Source organism: Eschrichtius robustus, chromosome 2 (assembly GCF_028021215.1).
Source record: "Eschrichtius robustus isolate mEscRob2 chromosome 2, mEscRob2.pri, whole genome shotgun sequence".
NCBI lineage: Eukaryota > Metazoa > Chordata > Mammalia > Artiodactyla > Eschrichtiidae > Eschrichtius > Eschrichtius robustus.
In genome coordinates this window covers 160098937-160119696 of record NC_090825.1, presented here as the reverse complement: position 1 = coordinate 160119696, position 20760 = coordinate 160098937, and the positions used below count along the sequence as shown (strand labels likewise).

At 35.7% G+C, this 20760-nt stretch overlaps 1 protein-coding gene across 4 annotated transcripts in view; it reads left to right on the top strand.

Annotated features, from left to right (window-relative positions):
- The window catches only part of CNOT6 (CCR4-NOT transcription complex subunit 6), a 64617-nt gene that overhangs the window by 26982 nt on the left and 16875 nt on the right, over window positions 1–20760 (top strand). For 2 of the 4 annotated variants that reach the window (XM_068536492.1, XM_068536491.1), the window contains exons 3-4: window positions 9366–9552; window positions 11524–11609. The exons of 1 other annotated variant lie outside the window; for it this stretch is intronic. In XM_068536492.1, the coding sequence (XP_068392593.1) occupies window positions 9366–9552; window positions 11524–11609 (273 nt within the window). Of the gene's footprint in view, window positions 1–8551; window positions 8607–9365; window positions 9553–11523; window positions 11610–20760 lie in introns of all 4 variants that reach the window. One more of the 4 variants, XM_068536494.1, reaches the window with a different exon arrangement.

The following is a 20760-nucleotide window of genomic DNA, read 5'->3' as shown; positions in this document are numbered from 1 at the left end:
TAAGTAAATCAAATTGAGTTTACAAATAGTCTGTGTCACATATTCTACTCTTAATTATTATACAGTAAGGAAAAACACCTTCTTAGATCACGATAGATTTTATTACACAACGTTATTGAGGTATAGTTGACATGTAATAATTGAGTAATGTGATGTATTTTGATCTGCGTGTACATCTTTGAAGCCATCACCACATTCAAGAATGAACATACCCATCATTCCCCTAAATTTGTAGTCCATCCTTCCCTGCCACCCTCATTTCTTCATCCCCTCTCCGATATGCAGGCAACCACTGTTCTGATTTCTATAACCATAGATTACTTTACATTTTGTAGAATTTTTATGTAAGTGAAGTCCTAAGGTATGTACTCTTTTATTTTTATCTACTTAATTTGAGATTTATCCATTTTTGTTGGTCAGTAGTTCATTCTTTTTATTATCAAGTATTATTCCATTATTTGGATATGCCAACATTTGTTTATCATTCACTTGTTGATGAACATATTTGGATGATTTCTAGTATTTGGCTATTACAAATTAAGCTACTGTGAACATTTTATGTGTAAGTCTTTGTGTGGGCATAGCTTTGTTTCTCTTGGTCAAATACCTAAGAATGGAACTGGTCATATGATAGGTGTATGTCTAACTTTTAAAAATACTGACAGACTGTTTTGCAAAGAGGTTGTCTCATTTTACATTCCTGTTACATGTCTTTGATCCATACCCTCACCAACGCTTGGCAAGGCAAGTCTTTTTAATTTCAGCCATTCTTCTGGGTGTGCAGTGGTATCTCATTGTGGTTTTAATTTGCATTTCCCGAGTGACTACTCATGTTGAGCATCTTTTCATGTGATTATTTGCCATCTCTATGTCGTCTTTGGTGAAGTGTCTGTTCACATCATTTACCTGTTTTAGGTTGTTTTCTTTTTATTGAGTTTTGAGAGTTCTTTATATAATTAGTCCTGAAATCAGGTAGTGTTGGTCTTTTAGCTTTGTTCTTTTTCAGAGTTGCTTTGGCTTTTCTAAGTCCTTTGAATTTTCATATGAATTTTAAAATCAGCATGCCAGTTTCAAACTTGTTGATATTTTCATTGGGATTGTGTTGACTCTGTAAACCACTTTGGGGACATCTAACATCTTAACAATATTGAATCTTCTGATCTGTGAACACTGTATCTCTCTTCACTTACTTAGGACTTCTTTCATTTCTCTCAGCATTGTTTTGTAGTTCTTAGTACACACGGGTTCTGCACATTTTTTGGTCAAATTTACCCCTAAATGTTTCATAATTTTGATATTCAGTAAATAATTGTAAATGTGATTTTTAAATTTCAATTTCTGATTGTTCATTGCTAGCATACAGAAATACGGTATTTTTGTATATCGATCTTTCGTTCTTCGGCTTTGCTAAACTCACATATTGGTAGAATTTTTATAGATTCCATAGGATTTTTAAATAGATTATTTGGTATTTGCAAATAAAGAGCTTTACTTCTCCCTTTTCAGTTTTTAATTTTCCTTGTTTTCTTGGAATGGCTAGGACCTCTGGTATAATGTTGAATGGTAGTGGTGAGAGTAGATATTCTTGCTTTGTTTCTGACCTTAGGGAAAGGATTTATCCCTTAACCACTAAGCTTTTTGTAGATGCCCTTTATCAAGATTGAGGAAGCTCTCTATTCTTAGCTTACTGAGAGTTTAAAATTTTTTTTTTAGTGTACAAGAAGTTTCATTTTATTAAAAAATTTTTTCAAATTTCTTATACAATCTTTAGAGGTTACACTCCATTTACAGTTATTATAGAATATTTGCTATATTCTCCGTGTTGTACAGTACATCCTTGTGGCCTGTCTTTCACCCAGTAGTTTGTACCTCCCACCCGTATATCGCCCCCGCCCTCCCACCACTGGTAACTACTAGGCTGTTCTCTATATCTATGAGTGTGTACCTCCTTTTTGTTATATTCACTAGTTATATTTTTTAGATTCCACATATAAATGATATCATACAACATTTGTCTTTCTCTGTCTGACTTATTCACTTAGCATAATGCCTTCCAAGTCCATCCATGTTGCTGCAAATGGCAAAATTTCATTCCTTTTTATGGCCGAGTAGTATTTCGTTGTATCTATATACCACATCTTTATCCATTCATCTGTTGATGGACACTTAGGTTGCTTCCATGTCTTAGCAATTGCAAATAATGCTGCTATAAACATTGAGACGCATGTATCTTTTGGAATTAGTGTTTAAAGAGTGGAATTGCTGCGTCATATGGTAATTCTATTTTTAGTTTTTTGAGAAACCTCATACTATTTTCCACAGTGGCTGCACCAGTTTACATTCCCACCAACAGTGTAGGAGGGTTCCCTTTCCTCTACATCCTCACCAACATTTGTTATTAGTGTTCTTTTTGGTGATAGCCATTCTGACAGGTGTGAGGGGTATCTCATTGTGGTTTTGATTTGCATTTCCCAATGATAAGAGATGTTGAGCATCTTTTCCTGTGCCTGTTGGCCATCTGCATTTCCTTTTTGGAAAACTAATCAGTTCTGCCCATTTTTTAATCAGGTTGGTTGTTTTTGATATTGAGTTGTATGAGCTTTTTATATATGTTGGATATTAATCCCTTATAGGTCATATCATTTGCAAATATTTACTCCCATTGAGTAGGTTGTCTTTTTGTTTTGTTGATGGTTTCCTTTGCAGTGCAAAAGCTTTTAAGTTTAATTAGGTTGCATTTGTTTATTTTTGCTTTTATTTCCTTTACTTTAGGAGACAGATCCCCAAAAAATATTGCTGCGATTTATGTCAAAGATTGTTCTGCCTATGTTTTCCTCTCGGAGTTTTTTAGTGTCTGGTCTTACATTTAGGTCTTAAATCCATTTTGAGTTTATTTTTGTACATGGTGTTAGAGAATTTCACTCATTTACATATAGCTGTCCAGTTTTCCCAACACCACTTTTTGAAGAGATCATCTTTTCTCTGTTGTATAGTCTTACCTCCTTTGTCATAGATTAATTGACCATAAGTGTGTAGGTTTATTTCTGGGCTTTCTGTCCTGTTCCACTGATCTATGTGTCTGTTTTTGTGCCAGTACCATACTGTTTTGAGTACTGTAGCTTGTAGTATAGTCTGAAGTCAGGGGGTATAATTCCTCCCACTCTGGTTTTCTTTCTCAAGATTGTTTTGGCTGTTCAGGGTCTTTTCTCTTTTGATACAAATTTAAAATTTGTTGTTCTAGTTCTGTGAAAAATGCCATTGGTAATTTGATAGGGATTGCATTGAATCTGTAGATTGCCTTGGATAGTATGGTCATTTTAACATTATTGATTCTTCCAATCCAAGAACATGATATATCTTTCCATCTGTTTTTGTCGTCTTCATTTTCTTTCATCAGGGTCTAATAGTTGTTTGGAGTACAGGTCTTTTGCCTCTTTAGGTAGGTTTATTCCTAGGTATTTTATTCTTTTTGATGTGATGCAAAATGACTTTGTTTCTTTCATTTCTTTCTGGTAGTTTGTTGTTAGTGTATAGAAATGCAACAGATTTCTGTATATTAATTTTGTATCCTGCAACTTTACCGAATTCATTGATGAGCTCTAGTAGTTTTCTGGTGGCATCCTTAGGATTTTCTATGTATAGTATCATGTCATCTGCAAGCAGTGACAGTTTTACTTCTTCCTTTCTAATTTGGTTCCTTTTATTTCTCGTCTGATTGCTGTGGCTAAGACTTCCAAAGTATGTTGAATAAAAGTGGCAAGAGTGGGCATCCTTGTCTTGTTCCTGATCTTAGAGGGAATGCTTTCAGTTTTTCACCATTGAGTATGATGCTAGCTGTGGGTTTGTCATATATGACCTTTATTGTGTTGAGGTAAGTTCCCTCTATATCCACAATCTCTGGAGAGTTTTTTTTTATCATAAATGTATGTTGGTTTTTTTCAGAAGTGTTTTCTGTATCTATTGAGATGATCTTATGGTTTTTATTCTTCAATTTGTTAATGTGGTGTATCCCATTGATGGGTTTGTGGATATTGAAAAATCCTTGCATCCCTGGGATAAATCCCACTTGATCATGGTGTATGATCCTTCTAATGTGTTGTTGGATTCAATTTGCTATTATTCTGTTGAGGATTTTTGCATCTGTGTTCATCAGTGATATTGGCCTGTAATTTTCTTTTTTTTGTTATATCTTTGTCTGATTTTGGTATCAGGGTGATGCTGGCCTCATAGAACGAGATTAAAAATGTTCCTTCCTCTATAATTTTTTGGAATAGTTTTAGAAGGTTAGATGTTAACTCTTCTCTAAAAATTTAGTAGAATTCACCAGTGAAGCCATCTGGTCCTGGACTTTGTTTGTTGGGAGTTTTAAAATTATTGATTCAAAATCAATACTGGTAATTGGTCTGTTCATGTTTTCTATTTCTTCCTGGTTCATTCTTGGGAGATTATACCTTTCTAAGAATTTGTCCATTTCTTATACATTGTCCATTTTATTGGTATATAGTTGTTCATAGTAGTCTCTTATGATCCGTTGTATTTCTGTGGTACTGTGGTATCGGTTGTAACTTCTCCTTTTTTCATTTCTGATTTTATTGATTTGGGCCTTCTCCTCTTTTTTCTTGATGAGTCTGGCTAAAGGTTTATCAATTTTGTTTATCTTTTCAAAGAACCAACTTTTAGTTTTATTGATCTTTATTATTTTTTTAGTCTCCATTTCATTTATTTCTGCTCTGATCTTCATGATTTCTTTCCTTCTACTAACTTTGGGTTTTGTTTGTTCTTTCTCTAGTTGCTTTAGGTGTAAGGTTAGGTTGTTTATTTGAGATTTTTCTTGTTTCCTGAGGTTAGCTTGTATCACTATAAATTTCCCTCTTAGAACTGCTTTTGCTGTGTCCCATAGATTTTGGATCATTGTGTTTTCAGTTTCATTTTCATTTTCACTTGTCTCTAGGTTTTTTTGATTTCCTCTTTGATTTCTTCAGTGGTGCATTGACTGTTTAATAGCATATTGTTTGTGTTTTTTGCATTTTTTTCCCTTGTAGTTGATTTCTGATCTCGTAGCATTGTGGTCAGAAAAGATGCTTGATATGATTTCAATTTTCTTAAATTTACCGAGGCTTGTTTTGTGGCCTAGCCTGTGATCTGTCCTGGAGAATGTTCCCTGTGCATTTGAAAAGAATGTTTATTCTGCTGCTTTTGGATGGAATTCTCTATATGTTTATCAATTAAGTCTATTTTGTCTAATGTGTCATTTAAGGTCTCTGTTTCCTTATTGATTTTCTCTCTGATGACTTGTCCGTTGATGTAAGTGGGGTGTTAAGTCCCCTACTATTATTGTGTTATTGTTGATTTTTCCTTTTATGTATGTTAATATTTGCCTTATATATTTAGGTGCTTCTATGTTGGGTGCGTATATATTTACAGTTGTTATATCTTCTTCCTGGATTGATCCTTTGGTCCTTATGTAGTGTCCTTGGTCTTTTGTAACAATGTTTATTTTAAAGTCTGTTTTGTCTGATATAAGTATTGCTACTCTGGCTTTCTTTTGGTTTCCATTTGGGTAGAATTCCTTTTTTCCATTCACTCACTTTATGTGTGTCTTTAGTTCTGAAGTGAGTGTTTTGTAGGTAGCATATATAGGGTATTGTTTTTGCATCCATTCAGCTACTCTGTGTCTTTTGGTTGGAGCATTTAGTCTATTTACGTTTAAGGTAATTATTGATATGTATATTCTTTTTGCCATTTTGTTAATTGTTTTAGATTTGGTTTTTTAGGTCTTTTTTCCCTTTTCTTCTTTTGTTCCCTTGTGATTTGATGACTGTCTTTAGTGTTATGTTTGGATTCCTTTTTCTTTTTTGTGTGTATATCTATTATAGATACTTGGTTTGTGGTTACCATGAGGTTTGTATAGCAGTGTATATGCATTCTAAAAACCCTGCATTTTCACTCTCCTCCCCTTACAATTACTGTTTTTGATATCACATTTTACATCTTAGTTTTTTGCATATCTGTTAACTGCTTTTGTGGACATAGTGATTTTACTACTTTTTGTTTTTTAGCCTCCCTACTAGGATTGTGTGTGTGTATGATTTCCTACTTTTACTGTATGCTTGCCTTTACTGGTGAGCTTTTTCATTTTCATAACTTTCTTTCTAGTTGTGGTCTTTTATTTTTCACCTAGAGAAGCTCCCTTAACATTTGTTGTAAAGCTGGTTTGTTGTAAAGCTTAGCTTTTGCTTGTCTGTAAAGCTTTTGATTTCTCCAAATTTGAATGAGAGCCTTGCTGGATAGAATATTCTTGGTTGCAGGTTTTTCCCTTTCATTACTTTAAATATATTGTGCCACTTCCCTCTGGCCTGTAGAGTTTCTGCTGAAAAATCAGCTGGTATGAGAGATTTTTAAAAATCAGGAATGGATGCTGATTTTGTCAAACGCTCTTCCTGCATTTATTTAGATGATTTTCTTTTCTGAGAAAACATTTTTTAAATTATATTTTTTGAATGTTCAACAAACCTAGCATTTTTCTGGCACAAATCTTACTTGGTCATTATCCTTTTAATATATTGTTGGATCTGTTTTGTCAGATTACATTTATGTTCATGAGGATGTCATTTTGTAGTTTTCTTGTACTAGTTTTGTCTGGTTTTGGTGTCAGGATGATGATGACCTTATAGAATGAGTTGGAGAGTGTTGTCCTCTTCAGTTTTCTGGATGAATTTGTGCAGAATTGATATTAATTCTTCCTTAAATGTTTGGTAGTATTTGCCAATGAACTCTTCTGGTTCTAGAATATTCTTTGTGGGAAGGTTTTTTTATCAGGTACATTCATAATGTTGTGCATCCATCACTACCATCCATCTCCATAGCTCTTTTCATCTTGCAATTTGCCATCACTCTTGAAAGTTTTTTTCTGGGTTGCTAGGTCGATAGGACTTTTTTCCTTCAGTGCATTAATGTGGAAATTTTTCTACCTCTGTGTGTGTGTCTGTCTGCCTCTCTTTTGGTAACAGTATAATTCACACAATTCACCCATTTAAGGTGCAAATTCAGTAGTTTTTATATAGTTACAGAGTTGTGCACCCATTACCATAGTCAATTTGAGAACATTTTCACTGTCCTCAAAAGCAACCCTCAACACATTAGCAGTCATTCCCCATTTCCTCTTAACCATGGTGTTCAACTTTAGAAGTTCAATTTGAGCGTGCTATCTTGTATCACTAGTTACTATGTTTAGCCTTCTAGCTTCTGACCATATAGAATATAATTAAAGTAACTTTTAATGTCTGTCTACTAATTTTATCATCATTATCTTTTCTGGACTGGTCTTAATTGACTGACTTTTCATTATGGATATTTTCCTGTTGCTTTACATACCTAGTAATTTTTAATTGGGTGCCAGATATTGTGAATTTTACTTTATTGAGTGATGTGTGAACCTGGGTGATGTGTGAACCTAGGGGTTGTTACCTTTACTCCTTTTGGGTGTTTTTTCCCTTTGGGTCAGGCAATTTCTCACATGCATATGGTGATCAGTACTCAGTTGACAGCTTGAGGGGAACCTCAAATCTCCAGACCTTTCTGTTCATCTCTCTCCTCTCTGGTACTCTGCCTTTGTAAATTCTAGTCATCCTGGCTTCCCTGGACATTTGCTCTGTGTCCTGAACTTGTGGGAGATCAGTGTTCTTTCCCTGGAATCCCCTCCCTGTGCTGCTGTTGGCGTGTCTTGTTTGTTTTCCATCCTTCAGGGATCACTCTCCTGTGCTGATTGGTGTCTGATCTCTGATATTTGTTGATTCATGTATATTGTCTGGTTTTATAATTGTTCAGGTGGGATAGTAAATTTGGTCCCTGTTATTCCATTTTGATTAGAAGTCTCTAGACTGCTTTTTCAGCCAATAGAAAATCAGTTTTCAAAGACTTAAATTTTCATTACATCCATTTGTTTCATTCTCTCTCAGACTATAACCTGCACTATTAAAGATATTATGGGGAAAATTCTTAGGTGAATTTAGAAACAATTGTCATCTTATCAAGAACTGCCAAAGTACAGATTTAATATTGCATTGAAAGAAATTATTCTGTTTCTAGTCACTACTTTTGACTCTTGAATCCTGTGTCTGTTACAGTTTGATTATGTATAGTTATGACTTAATATCTGAAATGCTTCTGTGCAGGTATTTTTCCTTTTAATTATACAGTACAGATTTGTCTAATTACATGATTATTGATGAAATTATTACTTTGGTACTCTTGGTTTTAAAAGTTTGCTAAGCTGAGAATATCTCATGTACCTTCTGTTTTTAGGCAAAATTCTTGTTTTCTGGAGTATAGATATGAATAGCCTCTGAGATACTAGATTTGATTTTTTTTTTGGTATAAGTCCAAATCATGTTGAAATACTGGACTTATCATTACTATAAATTATTCATGCTTTTTCTTGTCATAGCTGAGGCTAATTTAGAGGATAAAGTCTTAACTATTGTATTCTTAAAAATAACAATGGAATCTAAATATTGATATATTGCCTTAAATGGGTTTTTTTTTTTTTTAGTCTGCCAAGTGGAGAGTTTATAACTTAATCATAGCAGTGAATTGTTCTAGAATCGGTAAGGTTTCTACTATTGACCCCTTTCTCACAATTTTTTGTGTGATAAATTATTACTCAATATGGGACTTACCTGGTGGCGGCAGTGGTTAAGAATCCACCTGCAAATGCAGGGGATACGGGTTGAGCCCTGGTCCAGGAAGATCCCACATGCTGCGGAGCAACTAAGTCTGTGCGCCACAACTACTGAGCCTGCGCTCTAGAGCCCGCAAGCCGCAACTACTGAAGCCCCCCCTCCACTACTGAAGCCTGCGTGCCTAGAGCCCGTGCTCCGCAACAAGAGAAGCCACCACAATGAGAAGCCCGCACAGCACAATGAAGAGTAGCCCCCACTCGCCACAACTAGAGAGAGCCCGTGTGCAGCAACGAAGACCCAACACAGCCAAAAATAAATAAATTTATTAAAAAAAAATTATTACTCAATAAAATATCTAAAATGTTACTTAATCCAGGGACCAAATTGTAGAGAACACTATATAATTCTTTTTTTTTTAAACATCTTTATTGGAGTATAATTGCTTTACAATGGTGTGTTAGTTTCTGCTGTATAACAAAGTGAATCAGCTATACATATACATATATCCCCATATCTCCTCCCTCTTGCGTCTCCCTCCCATCTTCCCTATCCCACCCCTCTAGGTGGATGCAAAGCACCAAGCTGATCTCCCTGTGCTATGCAGCTTCTTCCCACTAGCTATCTATTTTACGTTTGGTATAGAACACTATATAATTCTTACCCCATTTTTTTCTTCTTTTACAGGAAAAGTAAGAAGCTTAAGCTCATCTTTGTGGTCACTAACTCACTTGACAGCTTTGTATCTAAGTGACAATTCCCTGTCCCGCATTCCTTCAGACATTGCCAAGCTTCACAATCTGGTGTATCTGGACCTGTCCTCTAATAAAATCCGGAGTTTACCGGCAGAACTCGGAAACATGGTATCACTCAGGTATACAGATTCAACTTAGTACATAGCTATATACCCCCTAAAAGAATATATTATTATATTGTTAGGAAACACCACTTTGTTGGGAAATGACATTGTCAATTTAATGATATTTGAACACAGTTAAACATGATTATGTTCTTCAGGTAAAGTTTTCTGGGAAAATTGAATGTCAGCTAATAGATCCATTGCCTAAAATTTATTTTATTGCTGTTTTGTGTAATATACTTTATTTTTGAAACAAATATTTTGGACAAAGCGGGGCAAACAAATAGAAGGCACTTGTGTTATCCCATTTATGCACTCACCTGTGACAGACAGTTCAGATGCTTTTCCCCCACTAAATTCTGGGGCCCTATACCATCCTTAATATGGGATCCAGGAAGCCATTGCCAATTAATGATCCCATTTTGGCCATCCCAGGGCTTGTATGCATGATAGTAACAAAGCCAGGACTTGAAAGAAGCTAGAATCAGTGATTGATTATGGGGGCCTATAGTGTGGACTATAGGAGGTGGATAGGATGTGGAGTCACACAGAGTTCAGGTTAGAAACCTGACTCAGTCATTTACAAGTTGTGTGATTTTGGGCAAGCCTTACAACCTTGTGGAGTGTTTCTTCATCCGTGAAGTTGCTATGATAATGACCCAACTAAGGCTGAGATTAGAGATATTTGAGATAATGGCTAAGAAACTACTAGCAACACTGCTTGGTACATATTGTGTTAATAAATGGTAATTGCTGTAACCTCTGTTTTGTAAGATAGATGAGATCTACCCAGGTTGAATATAAAGCCAATTTCCAGCTATTATGTTAATCCCAATTGAAAATCTTGCCCCATTTCATATTACCCCCCGCCCCCCTTTTTTTTTTAATTCCACTGGCTTTTCTGCTGCCTTCTATCATTTGCTGCATAATAAAAAGGAATAAGGACCTTGTGAGAGTTTCTTTACCTCTATTGCTTCCATTCCAGCCCTTTGACATTTTTTAGGCTTAATTATTGAGTATATACCATGACTATTTTTAATCCCCTGAACCAAATTTACTTAAAGGACCTCCTCTCCTGTGTGATATATTTGGAAATAAACAGGAACCAAGTATTCAGAGTGAGTTTTTCTTACTCAGTTTATGGCCTCACCAACCTCTGGTTTACTCAGTGGTGACCAAGCTTCATTTAAATTCCAAGAACCAAGGGCTATAGAAGTATCAGTAGTTCTCATTCACATGTAAAAATTGACAAATAAAACTTATCATAGGACATTGCCAGTATCTTAATATTGGGTCTTTCTTTTTTTCCTACTGAAGATTCCTTTCATCGTTATATTTTCTATACAAAACAAATCATTAAAATAATCAGTAGTTATTAATATAGCTGCCATTATTTCTAAAGTGAAACTTTAGTATTATTAATCATAAACGTATTGTGCAACTGCCATAAACTATTTTGATTTGGTACTGTATGATCATTTAAATTTTCTTTTAACAATTCACATGTTAGGCTGTTTTATCATTTCCACTTTCTTAAACATGTGTAGTAGACCTCCATGTGTGCTAGACCAGTTCTGCTCTCAGGGTGGTATCTGGACTGTGCCATTTTCAAACTGTGTCACCAGCCTGCAGTGAGATACACAGCAAGTGTCTTTTGAATCCAATACCCTTAAAAAAATTGAGGCTTATATTTTGTTGGTCTTTTTTTTTTCTCATCACATTTTTATAGTAATTGATTTTTTTCCTGTGTTTTACAAATGTATTGGTCTGTGGCAGTTTGGGTTTTTTTGTTGTGTCTTTTTTTGTTTGTTTGTTTTTTTAACCACATATGATTTAAGAAGCACTATACTAGACATTGGCATATAATACTAAATTTTGTATTCTTAGGAACTTATATCTTATATTCCTAGAAATTATATTGTTGATTTTAGCTGTTAGTTAAAGGTTAATATATCTTCTGACTTCCTGGAATTTTTACATCAACAGGGAACTCCATTTAAATAACAACCTGTTACGAGTTCTACCTTTTGAGCTGGGAAAACTGTTTCAGTTGCAGACTTTAGGCCTGAAAGGTATGACTTCCCATATTTGTGCTTCTTGTGGTTTGTATGTATGTCTTTGAGTCTAAAGAAGCCATAAAAGGGAATCCTTTTGCCAGGGATTTGCAGGTTCACTCTTCCCCAGAGTTCATCATTTTGTTAGATACAGTCCAATGGTTTTCTTTCTTTTTCACCTATAGATCGTCTGCTAGTCTTCTTATTATTTTTTGCTCCTAGCCCAGCCTTGCTTTTCTAGCCTTTCTTTTAGTCACCTCTGTGTTTTGGTGATACATTCCTGACGTCAGACTTTATTTCATCATGCTGTAAAACAGCTTTTTTGTTTTATGTTCAAATCTCAAAAAATGGAGATTCTTACAAAATGCAGAAAGCAAGTAGAAAATTTTGATCTATTTGGATCCTCTAATAAAGACCAGTATTTAAGCATTTCTTTAAAAATCAAAAATAAAATTGATTTATAAGGACTTTACTAATATGTTAGAACTTGGGGACATAATTAACCTAGTAAGAACTATTGGGAAATATTTTTTTAAACCAGCAAGGTTAAAAGTCCCATTTTAATAATATGTCAAAACCTATAAATTTTTTTATCACATTGTGGTTCTTCACCAGTCTTGTAGATGTATCCAGCTTACTCTATAATTGATTCCTTAAAAAAGATCACAGGGGGACTTCCCTGGCAGTCCAGTGGTTATGACTCTGCCCTTCGCTGCAGGGGGCATGGGTTTGATCCCTGGTGGGAGAACTAAGATCCCACATGCTATGTGGTGTGGCCCAAAAAAAAAATCACGTGATGAAGTCTTCAAGAAGTGTACTTTTATTTCTTAAAAATACAGTTATAAAGTGAGGTTCTATTTCTGTAAATCCATTTCATATTATAAAAGTAATGGTATTGTTCACAAAAACAAATGGAAAAATGCAAATAATACATTTACAAATATATGTAAAACCATGTTCAACAAACATCAGCTTTATAAATCATTCTTTGGAAAGTTTTTGTCTGTATGGGCTATACTGGCTGAGGCCTCTTAAATTGGAAGTCAGGGAAATGTGAGCTGCAAATAAATGCCTTTTCTGTTGTATCTCCCTATGATAAGTCTAATTTATTCTTATTTTCCTATTTTTAAATTTGAAAAACAAAAATATAAAATGTAGCAAAGTGTAATTCATATACAGACTACCAGAATTAACAATTAATATTTTGTCACTTTTGTGTCTGTTTTTTAATGCAAAAGAAATAGAACATTACAGAACATTAAGGCCCTCTTTGTTCCTCTTTTTCTTGTCCCAGAGGCAGCTACTGTTGTATGTCCTTCTGGTTCAAGGTTTTGTAATCTTACAGTATATATTTTATAAACCTTAATCTGTATTCATTTCTCTAAGGATTTACAAACTTTATTTGAAGTTAGGGTCATTGTTCACAAATTTTCACACTGATTTAAGTAAACTCTGGGGCCAGGTAGGGAAGTCTTTATGGCACATTTGTTTTTGATTAGTCCTTGGTCTTCCACTTCAGAAAGATCCTTTACTGTTCCACATTTATGCCTTTATGTTTCTTTCTTGGAAGTATAGTTTCACCAAGATAATTTGTTTATCTCAGCTATTCTGTTGGACATTGTTACATGTCTGTCTGCAATAGCAGTCTTTTCACTTGATTTCACCTTTTTAAGACAAATCCTATGTTATTTTCCTAAGCTTTGCAACTTACACTTTAATGCTGCTAGCTACTTCTTAAAACAGTTACATTTTCCTTGCTCTCTGAAAACTTCTTTCATGATTTCTCATGGCACCTGTTAATTATTTGGAAGAGAAAATGTATCACTTAGTTCAGAAATCACGTCTATTTGCTATATTATCCATTCGTACAGAGCCAAAGTATTTCTGCCTCGTGAATCAGTTCATATCATTTTCTTTAAAGTTGATTGCATAGGGCTAGCATGCGTCCCTTTTATTTTCATTTTTTTACATTTTTCCATGTTCTTCAAAACTGTTCTACTGTGAAAGATAGGACTAGAACCTTAGATAGTGTATTCATTTTTTTTATTTTGAGATAAGAGATTTACATGAACCTGTAAGAAATAATGCAGGGAACAATCCATGTGCCTTTTACCAATTTCCCCCCAGTGATAACATCTTTCAAAACTATAGTACATAGACTTCCCTGGTGGCACAGTGGTTAAGAATCCGCCTGCCAATGCAGGACACACAGGTTTAAGCCCTGGTCCGGGAAGATCCCACATGCTGAGGAGCTACTAAACCCGTGCGCCACAACTACTGAGCCTGCGCTCTAGAGCCCGTGAGCCACAACTACCGAGCCCACGCACCTAGAGCCTGTGCTCCGCAACAAGAGAAGCCACCGCAATGAGAAACCCGCGCACCACAGCAAAGAGTAGCCCCCGCTCACTGCAACTAGAGAAAGCCCGCGCGCAGTCACGAAGACCCACCGCAGCCAGAAAACACAAAACAAAACAAAACAAAAACTGTAGTACAGCATCACAACCAGGATATTGACATTGATACAGTCAAGGTACAGAACAGTTCCATCACCAAAGGATCCCTCATGTTGCCCTTTGATAGCCACACTTGCTTTCCTCTTGCCCCAGTTCAGTCCTTAACTTCTGACAACCACTGATATGTTATCCATTTCTATAATTTTATTATTTCAAAAATAATATATACATAGAATCACGCTGTGTGTAACCTTTTGAGATTGGGTTCCCCTCCCCGCACCCAAGGTTAATTCTTTGGAGATTCACCCAGGTTGTTGGGTGTTTGCTCCTTTATATTGATGAGTAGTATTCCTTGGTATGGATGTATCACAGGTTGTTTAACCATTGACCTATTTAAGGACATCTGGGTGGTTTCCAGTATTTTGCTGTTACAGATGAAGCTGCTGTTAACATTCTGTGAGCAGGTTATTGTGTGAATGTAAGTCTTCATTTCTCTAAGATAAATGCCCAGGAGTGCAGTTGCTGGGTCATAGGTTAGTTTCATGGTCAGTTTTTTTAAGAAACTGCCAGGTTGTTTTCCAGAGTGGCTGTACTATTTTACATTTTCACCAGTAATAAATGAGTGATCCAGTTTCTTTGCATCCTTATCGGCGTTTGGTATTGTCACTTTTTTTTTTTTTAACATCTTTATTGGAGTAAAATTGCATTACAATGGTGTGTTAGTTTCTGCTGTATAACAAAGTGAATCAGCTATACATATACATATATCCCCATATCTCCTCCCTCTTGCGCCTCCCTCCCATCCTCCCTATCCCACCCCACTAGGTGGACACAAAGCACCGAGCTGATCTCCCTGTGCTATGTGGCTGCTTCCCACTAGCTTTCTGTTTTACATTTGGTAGTGTATATATGTCCATACCCCTCTCTCCCTTTGTCCCAGCTTACCCTTCCCCCTCCCGGTGTACTCAAGTCCATTTTCTACATCTGTGTCTTTATTCCTGTCCTGCCCCTAGGTTCTTCAGAACCATTTTTTGTTTTTTTAGATTCCATATATATGTGTTAGCATACGGTATTTATTTTTCTCTTTCTGACTTACTTCACTCTGTGTGACGGTCTCTAGGTCCATCCACCTCCCTACAAATAACTCAATTTTGTTTCTCTTTATGGCTGAGTAATATTCCATTGTATGTATGTGCCGCATTTTTATCCATTCATCTGTTGATGGACACTTAGTTTGCTTCCATGTCCTGGCTATTGTAAATAGAGCTGCAGTGAACATTGTGGTACATGACTCTTTGAATTATGGTTTTCTCAGGGTATATGCCTGGTAGTGGGATTGCTGGGTCGTATGGTAGTTCTATTTTTAGTTTTTTAAGGAACCTCCATACTGTGCTCCATAGTGGCTGTATCAATTTACATTCCCACCAACAGTGCAAGAGGGTTCCCTTTTCTCCACACCCTCTCCCGCATTTATTGTTTGTAGACTTTTTGATGATGGCCATTCTGACCAGTGTGAGATGATACCTCACTAGTTTTGATTTGCATTTCTCTAATGATTAGTGATGTTGAGCATCCTTTCATGTGTTTGTTGGCTATCTGTATATCTTCTTTGCAGAAATGTCTGTTTAGGTCTTCTGCCCATTTTTGGATTGGGTTGTTTGTTTTTTTGATATTGAGCTGCATGAGCTGCTTGTATGTTTTGGAGATTAATCCTTTGTCAGTTGCTTCATTTGCAAATATTTTCTCCCATTCTGAGGGTTGCCTTTTGGTCTTGTTTATTGTTTCCTTTGCTGTGCAAAAGCTTTTAAGTTTCATTAGGTTGCATTTGTTTTTTTTATTTCCATTTCTCTAGGAGGTGGGCCAAAAAGGATATTGCTGTGATTTATGTCATAGAGTGTTCTGCCTATGTTTTCCTCTAAGAGTTTTATACTGTCTGGCCTTACATTTAGGTCTTTAATCCATTTTGAGTTTATTTTTGTGTATGGTGTTAGGGAGTGTTCTAATTTCATTCTTGTACAAGTAGCTGTCCATTTTTCCAGCACCACTTATTGAAGAGGCTGCCTTTTCTCCATTGCATATTCTTGCCTCCTTTATCAAAGATAAGGTGACCATACGTGCGTGGGTTTCTATCCTGTTCCATTGATCGATATTTCTATTTTTGTGCCAGTACCATACTGTCTTGATTACTGTAGCTTTGTAGTATAGTCTGAAGTCAGGGAGCCTGATTCCTCCAGCTCCGTTTTTCCTTCTCCAGATTGCTTTGGCTATTCGTGGTCTTTTGTGTTTCTATACAAACTGTGAAATTTTTTGTTCTAATTCTGTGAAAAATGCCATTGATCGTTTGATAGGGATTGCATTGAATCTGTAGATTGCTTTGGGTAGTATAGTCATTTTCACAATGTTGATTCTTCCAATCCAAGAACTTGGTATATCTCTCCATCTATTGGTATCATCTTTAATTTCTTTCATCAGTGTCTTACAGTTTTCTGCATACAGGTCTTCTGTCTCCTTAGGTAGGTTTATTCCTAGGTATTTTATTCTTTTTGTTGCAATGGTAAATGGGAGTGTTTTCTTAATTTCTCTTTCAGATTGTTCATCATTAGTGTATAGGAATGCAAGAGATTTCTGTGCATTAATTTTGTATCCTGCTACTTTATCAGATTCATTGCTTACCTCTAGTAGTTGTCTGGTAGCATCTTTAGGATTCTGTATGTATAGTATGTCATCTGCAAACAGTGACAGTTTTACTTCTTCTTTTCCAATTTGGATTCCTTTTATTTCTTTGTCTTCTCTGATTGTTGTGGCTAAAATTTCCAAAACTATGTTGAATAATAGTGGTGAGAGTGGGCAACCTTGTCTTGTGCCTGATCTTAGTGGAAATGGTTTCAGTTTGTCACCATTGAGAACAATGTTGGCTGTGGGTTTGTCATATATGGCCTTTCTTATGTTGAAGTAAGTTCCCTCTATGCCTACTTTCTGGAGGGTTTTTATCATAAATGGGTATTGAATTTTGTTGAAAGCTTTTTCTGCATCTATTGAGATGATCATGTGGTTTTTCTCCTTCAATTTGTTAATATGGTTTATCACATTGATTGATTTGTGTATATTGAAGAATCCTTGCATTCCTGGGATAAACCCCACCTGATCATAGTGTATGATCCTTTTAATGTGCTGTTGGATTCTGTTTGCTAGTATTTTGTTGAGGATTTTTGCATCTATGTTCATCCGTGATATTGGCCTGTAGTTTTCTTTTTTTTGTGACATGTTTGTCTGGTTTTGGTATCAGGGTGATAGTGGCCTCGTAGAATGAGTTTGGGATTGTTCCTCCCTCCACTATATTTTGGAAGAGTTTGAGAAGTATAGGTGTTAGCTCTTCTCTAAATGTTTGATAGAATTTGCCTCTGAAGCCAACTGGTCCTGGGCTTTTATTTTTTGGAAGATTTTTAATCACAGTTTCAATTTCAGTGCTTGTGATTGGTCTGTTTATATTTTCAGGTTCCTGGTTCAGTGTCAGAAGGTTGTTCTTTTCTAAGAATTTGTCCATTTCTTCCAGGTTGTCCATTTTATTGGCATAGAGTTGCTTGTAGTAATCTCTCATGATCGTTTGTATTTCTGCAGTGTCAGTGGTTACTTCTCCGTTTTCATTTCTAATTCTATTGATTTGAGTCTTCTCCCTTTTTTTCTTGATGAGTCTGGCTAATGGTTTATCAATTTTGTTTATCTTCTCAAAGAACCAGCTTTTAGTTTTATTGATCTTTGCTATCGTTTCCTCCATTTCTTTTTCATTTCTTTCTGATCTGATCTTTATGATTTCTTTTCCTTCTGCTAACTTTGGGGGTTTTTTGTTCTTCTTCTCTCTAATGCTTTAGGTGTAGGGTTAGTTTGTTTATTTGAGATGTTTGTTGTTTCTTGAGGTAGGATTGTATTGCTGTAAACTTCCCTCTTAGAACTGCTTTTGCTGCATCCCATAGGTTTTGGGTCGTCGTGTTTTCATTGTCATTTGTTTCTAGGTATTTTTTGATTTCCTCTTTGATTTCTTCAGTGATCTCTTGGTTATTTAGTAGTGTATTGTTTAGCCTCATGTGTTTGTGGTTTTTACAGATTTTTTTCCTGTAATTGATATCTAGTCTCATAGCATTGTAGTCGGAAAAGATACTTGATACTATTTCAATTTTCTTAAATTTACCAAGGCTTGATTTTGTCACTATTTTTATTCTGGCCTTTCTGATAGCTGTATAGTGATATCTCATTGTAGTTGTAATTTGCATTTCCCCAACAGTTAAAGGTACTGAACATCTTTGCATGTGCTTATTTGTCCTCTGTATAGCATTGTATGTGAAATATTTCTTATTCCTTTGCCCATGCACTAATTGGATTGTTTACTTTTTTGCTGTTGAAGTTTGGGAGTCCTTTATATATTTTCGATAGTATGGTTTTGTCAAATATGCGATTTGCAAATATTTTCTCCCAGTATATAGCTTGTCTTTTCATCCACTTAATAGGGTGGGAGGGTGGGTGGGTGATTTCCCCCAACACCAACAAGCAATTCTAGGACACTAGCTGGGTGTCCTACAATTCAACTCAGTTCTGACACTACTTACCCAGAGATAGCATCAGTTTCCATAGGTAAAGGGCTCAGTCCTACAAGACTGCCCCTTTCCCCTTTCCTTCCAACTTCAGATGCCAGTCACAACCCAGGTTGTCATCTGTGCTTGTGCGTCTGACCAACCAGCTACAGATTGGAGGTTCCCATGACCCCCTCCTTGGGTTTGATTAACTTGCTAGAGTGACTCACAGAACTCAGGTAACCCATTTACTCACTAGATTACCTGTTTATTGTGAAAGGATATAACTCAGGAATAGCCAAATTGGAGAAATGCATAGGCCAAGTTATGGGGAAAGGGCACAGAGCTTCCATGCCCTCTTCCAGGCACACCACTCTCCCTGAATCGCCACATGTTCACCAACCCAGAGGTCTCTGAGCCCCATCCTTTCAGGTTTTTATGGAGGCTTCATTACATAGGTATAATTGATTAGATCATTGGCCATTGATGGTGATTGGTTTAACCTCCAGCCTCTCTCCCTTTAGCAGGGTGGGACTGAAAGTTCCAACTCTCTAATCACATAGTGGGTTCTCTTGGCAACCAGCCCCGTCTTTCAGGTAAGGCCAAAAGTCACCTCATTAACATAACGAGGCATCTTTATCACTCTGATCACTTAGGAAATATCAGAGGTTTTAGGATATGTGTGCCAGGAACAGTGGATGAAAACCAAATATATATTTCTTAATATAAATCACAATACCACACAGGGTCTTTTATGTAGGAAAAGTTTTTAATTTTGACAAAATCCAGTTTTTCAGTTTTTCCTTTTATGGCTCTTGCTTTTGATGTCAAGTCTAAGAACTCTTTGAAATAGCTCTAGATCCCAAAGATTTTCTCCAGTTTTTTGTACTAAAAGATTTATGATTTTGTTTTACATTTAAGTCTGTAATCCATTTTGAGTGAAAAGACGTGAGGATTAATTCAAGGTTTGTTTTTTGCTCGTGCATGTCCAGTTGCTCCAGCAAGATTTGTTGAAAAGTCTGTCCTCCATTGAATTGCTTTTGCACTGGACAATTGGACATATCTGTGTGGATTCTCTGTTCTTTTCATTGATCTGTGTGTCTGTGTTTCTGCCAATATCACGTAGTTTTTGGAACTTGAAATAGGGTAATAATTCTTGAAATAGAATAGAATAGAATAGAATAGAATAGAATAGAATAGAATAGAATAGAATTCTTGATTCCTCCTCTATAGTCTACTTCTTCAGAATGGTTTTAGCTATTCTAATTCTTTGGCCTTTCCATATACATTTTAGAATAATCTTATCTATAGTTACAAAAAATATTACTGGGGTTTTGATAACCTGTATGTCAAATTGGGGAGAACTGACGTCTTTAGTATGTAGAGTCTTCGAGTCAATGAACATGTTATGTCTCTCCATCTATTTAGATTTTGATTTTTTTCATCACTGTTGTGCAGTTTTTGGTATAAAAGTCCTGTAAATGTTTTGTTAGATTTATACTTGATAATGTATTTTAAATTTTGCTGTCCATGTTTTCATTCCCAGTATATAGAAATATAATGGATTTTTGTATTTTTATTTTGTATCCTTCTACTTTGTTGAACCCAATTCTAGTTCTAGGAGTCGGTTTTTCTATTTTTTGTAGATTTTTTGGTAATTAAAAAATTGTTTTCTATGTAGAAAATTGGTCACCTGCAAATAGGGAGAAGTTTATATCTTTCCAATATGTATGTTTTTCTTTCCTTTTTCTTGCCTTATGGCACTGACCAGAACTTGCAGCACTGTGTTGAATAAGAGTTGTGAGAGCAGACATCCCCCCTTTTCCCTGATCTTAGAAAGTATTCTGTCTTCATTATTGAGTATAATGTTAGCATGGGTATTTTATAGATGCCCTATCAATTTGAGGATTTTTCCTTCTATCCTTCTTTTTCTGAGAGTTTTAAATCATGAATGGGTATTTAATTTTGTCAAATGTTTGTTCTCCATCAGTTGATATGATGTGATATATAATTTTTCTTCTTTAGCCTGGTAATTAATTTTTGAATATTGAACCAGGCTTGCATTCCTGGAATAAAATCCGCTTGATCACGGTGTATAATTTGTTTATTGCTGATAAGTGTATGCTAATATTTTAATGATTTTTGACTGTA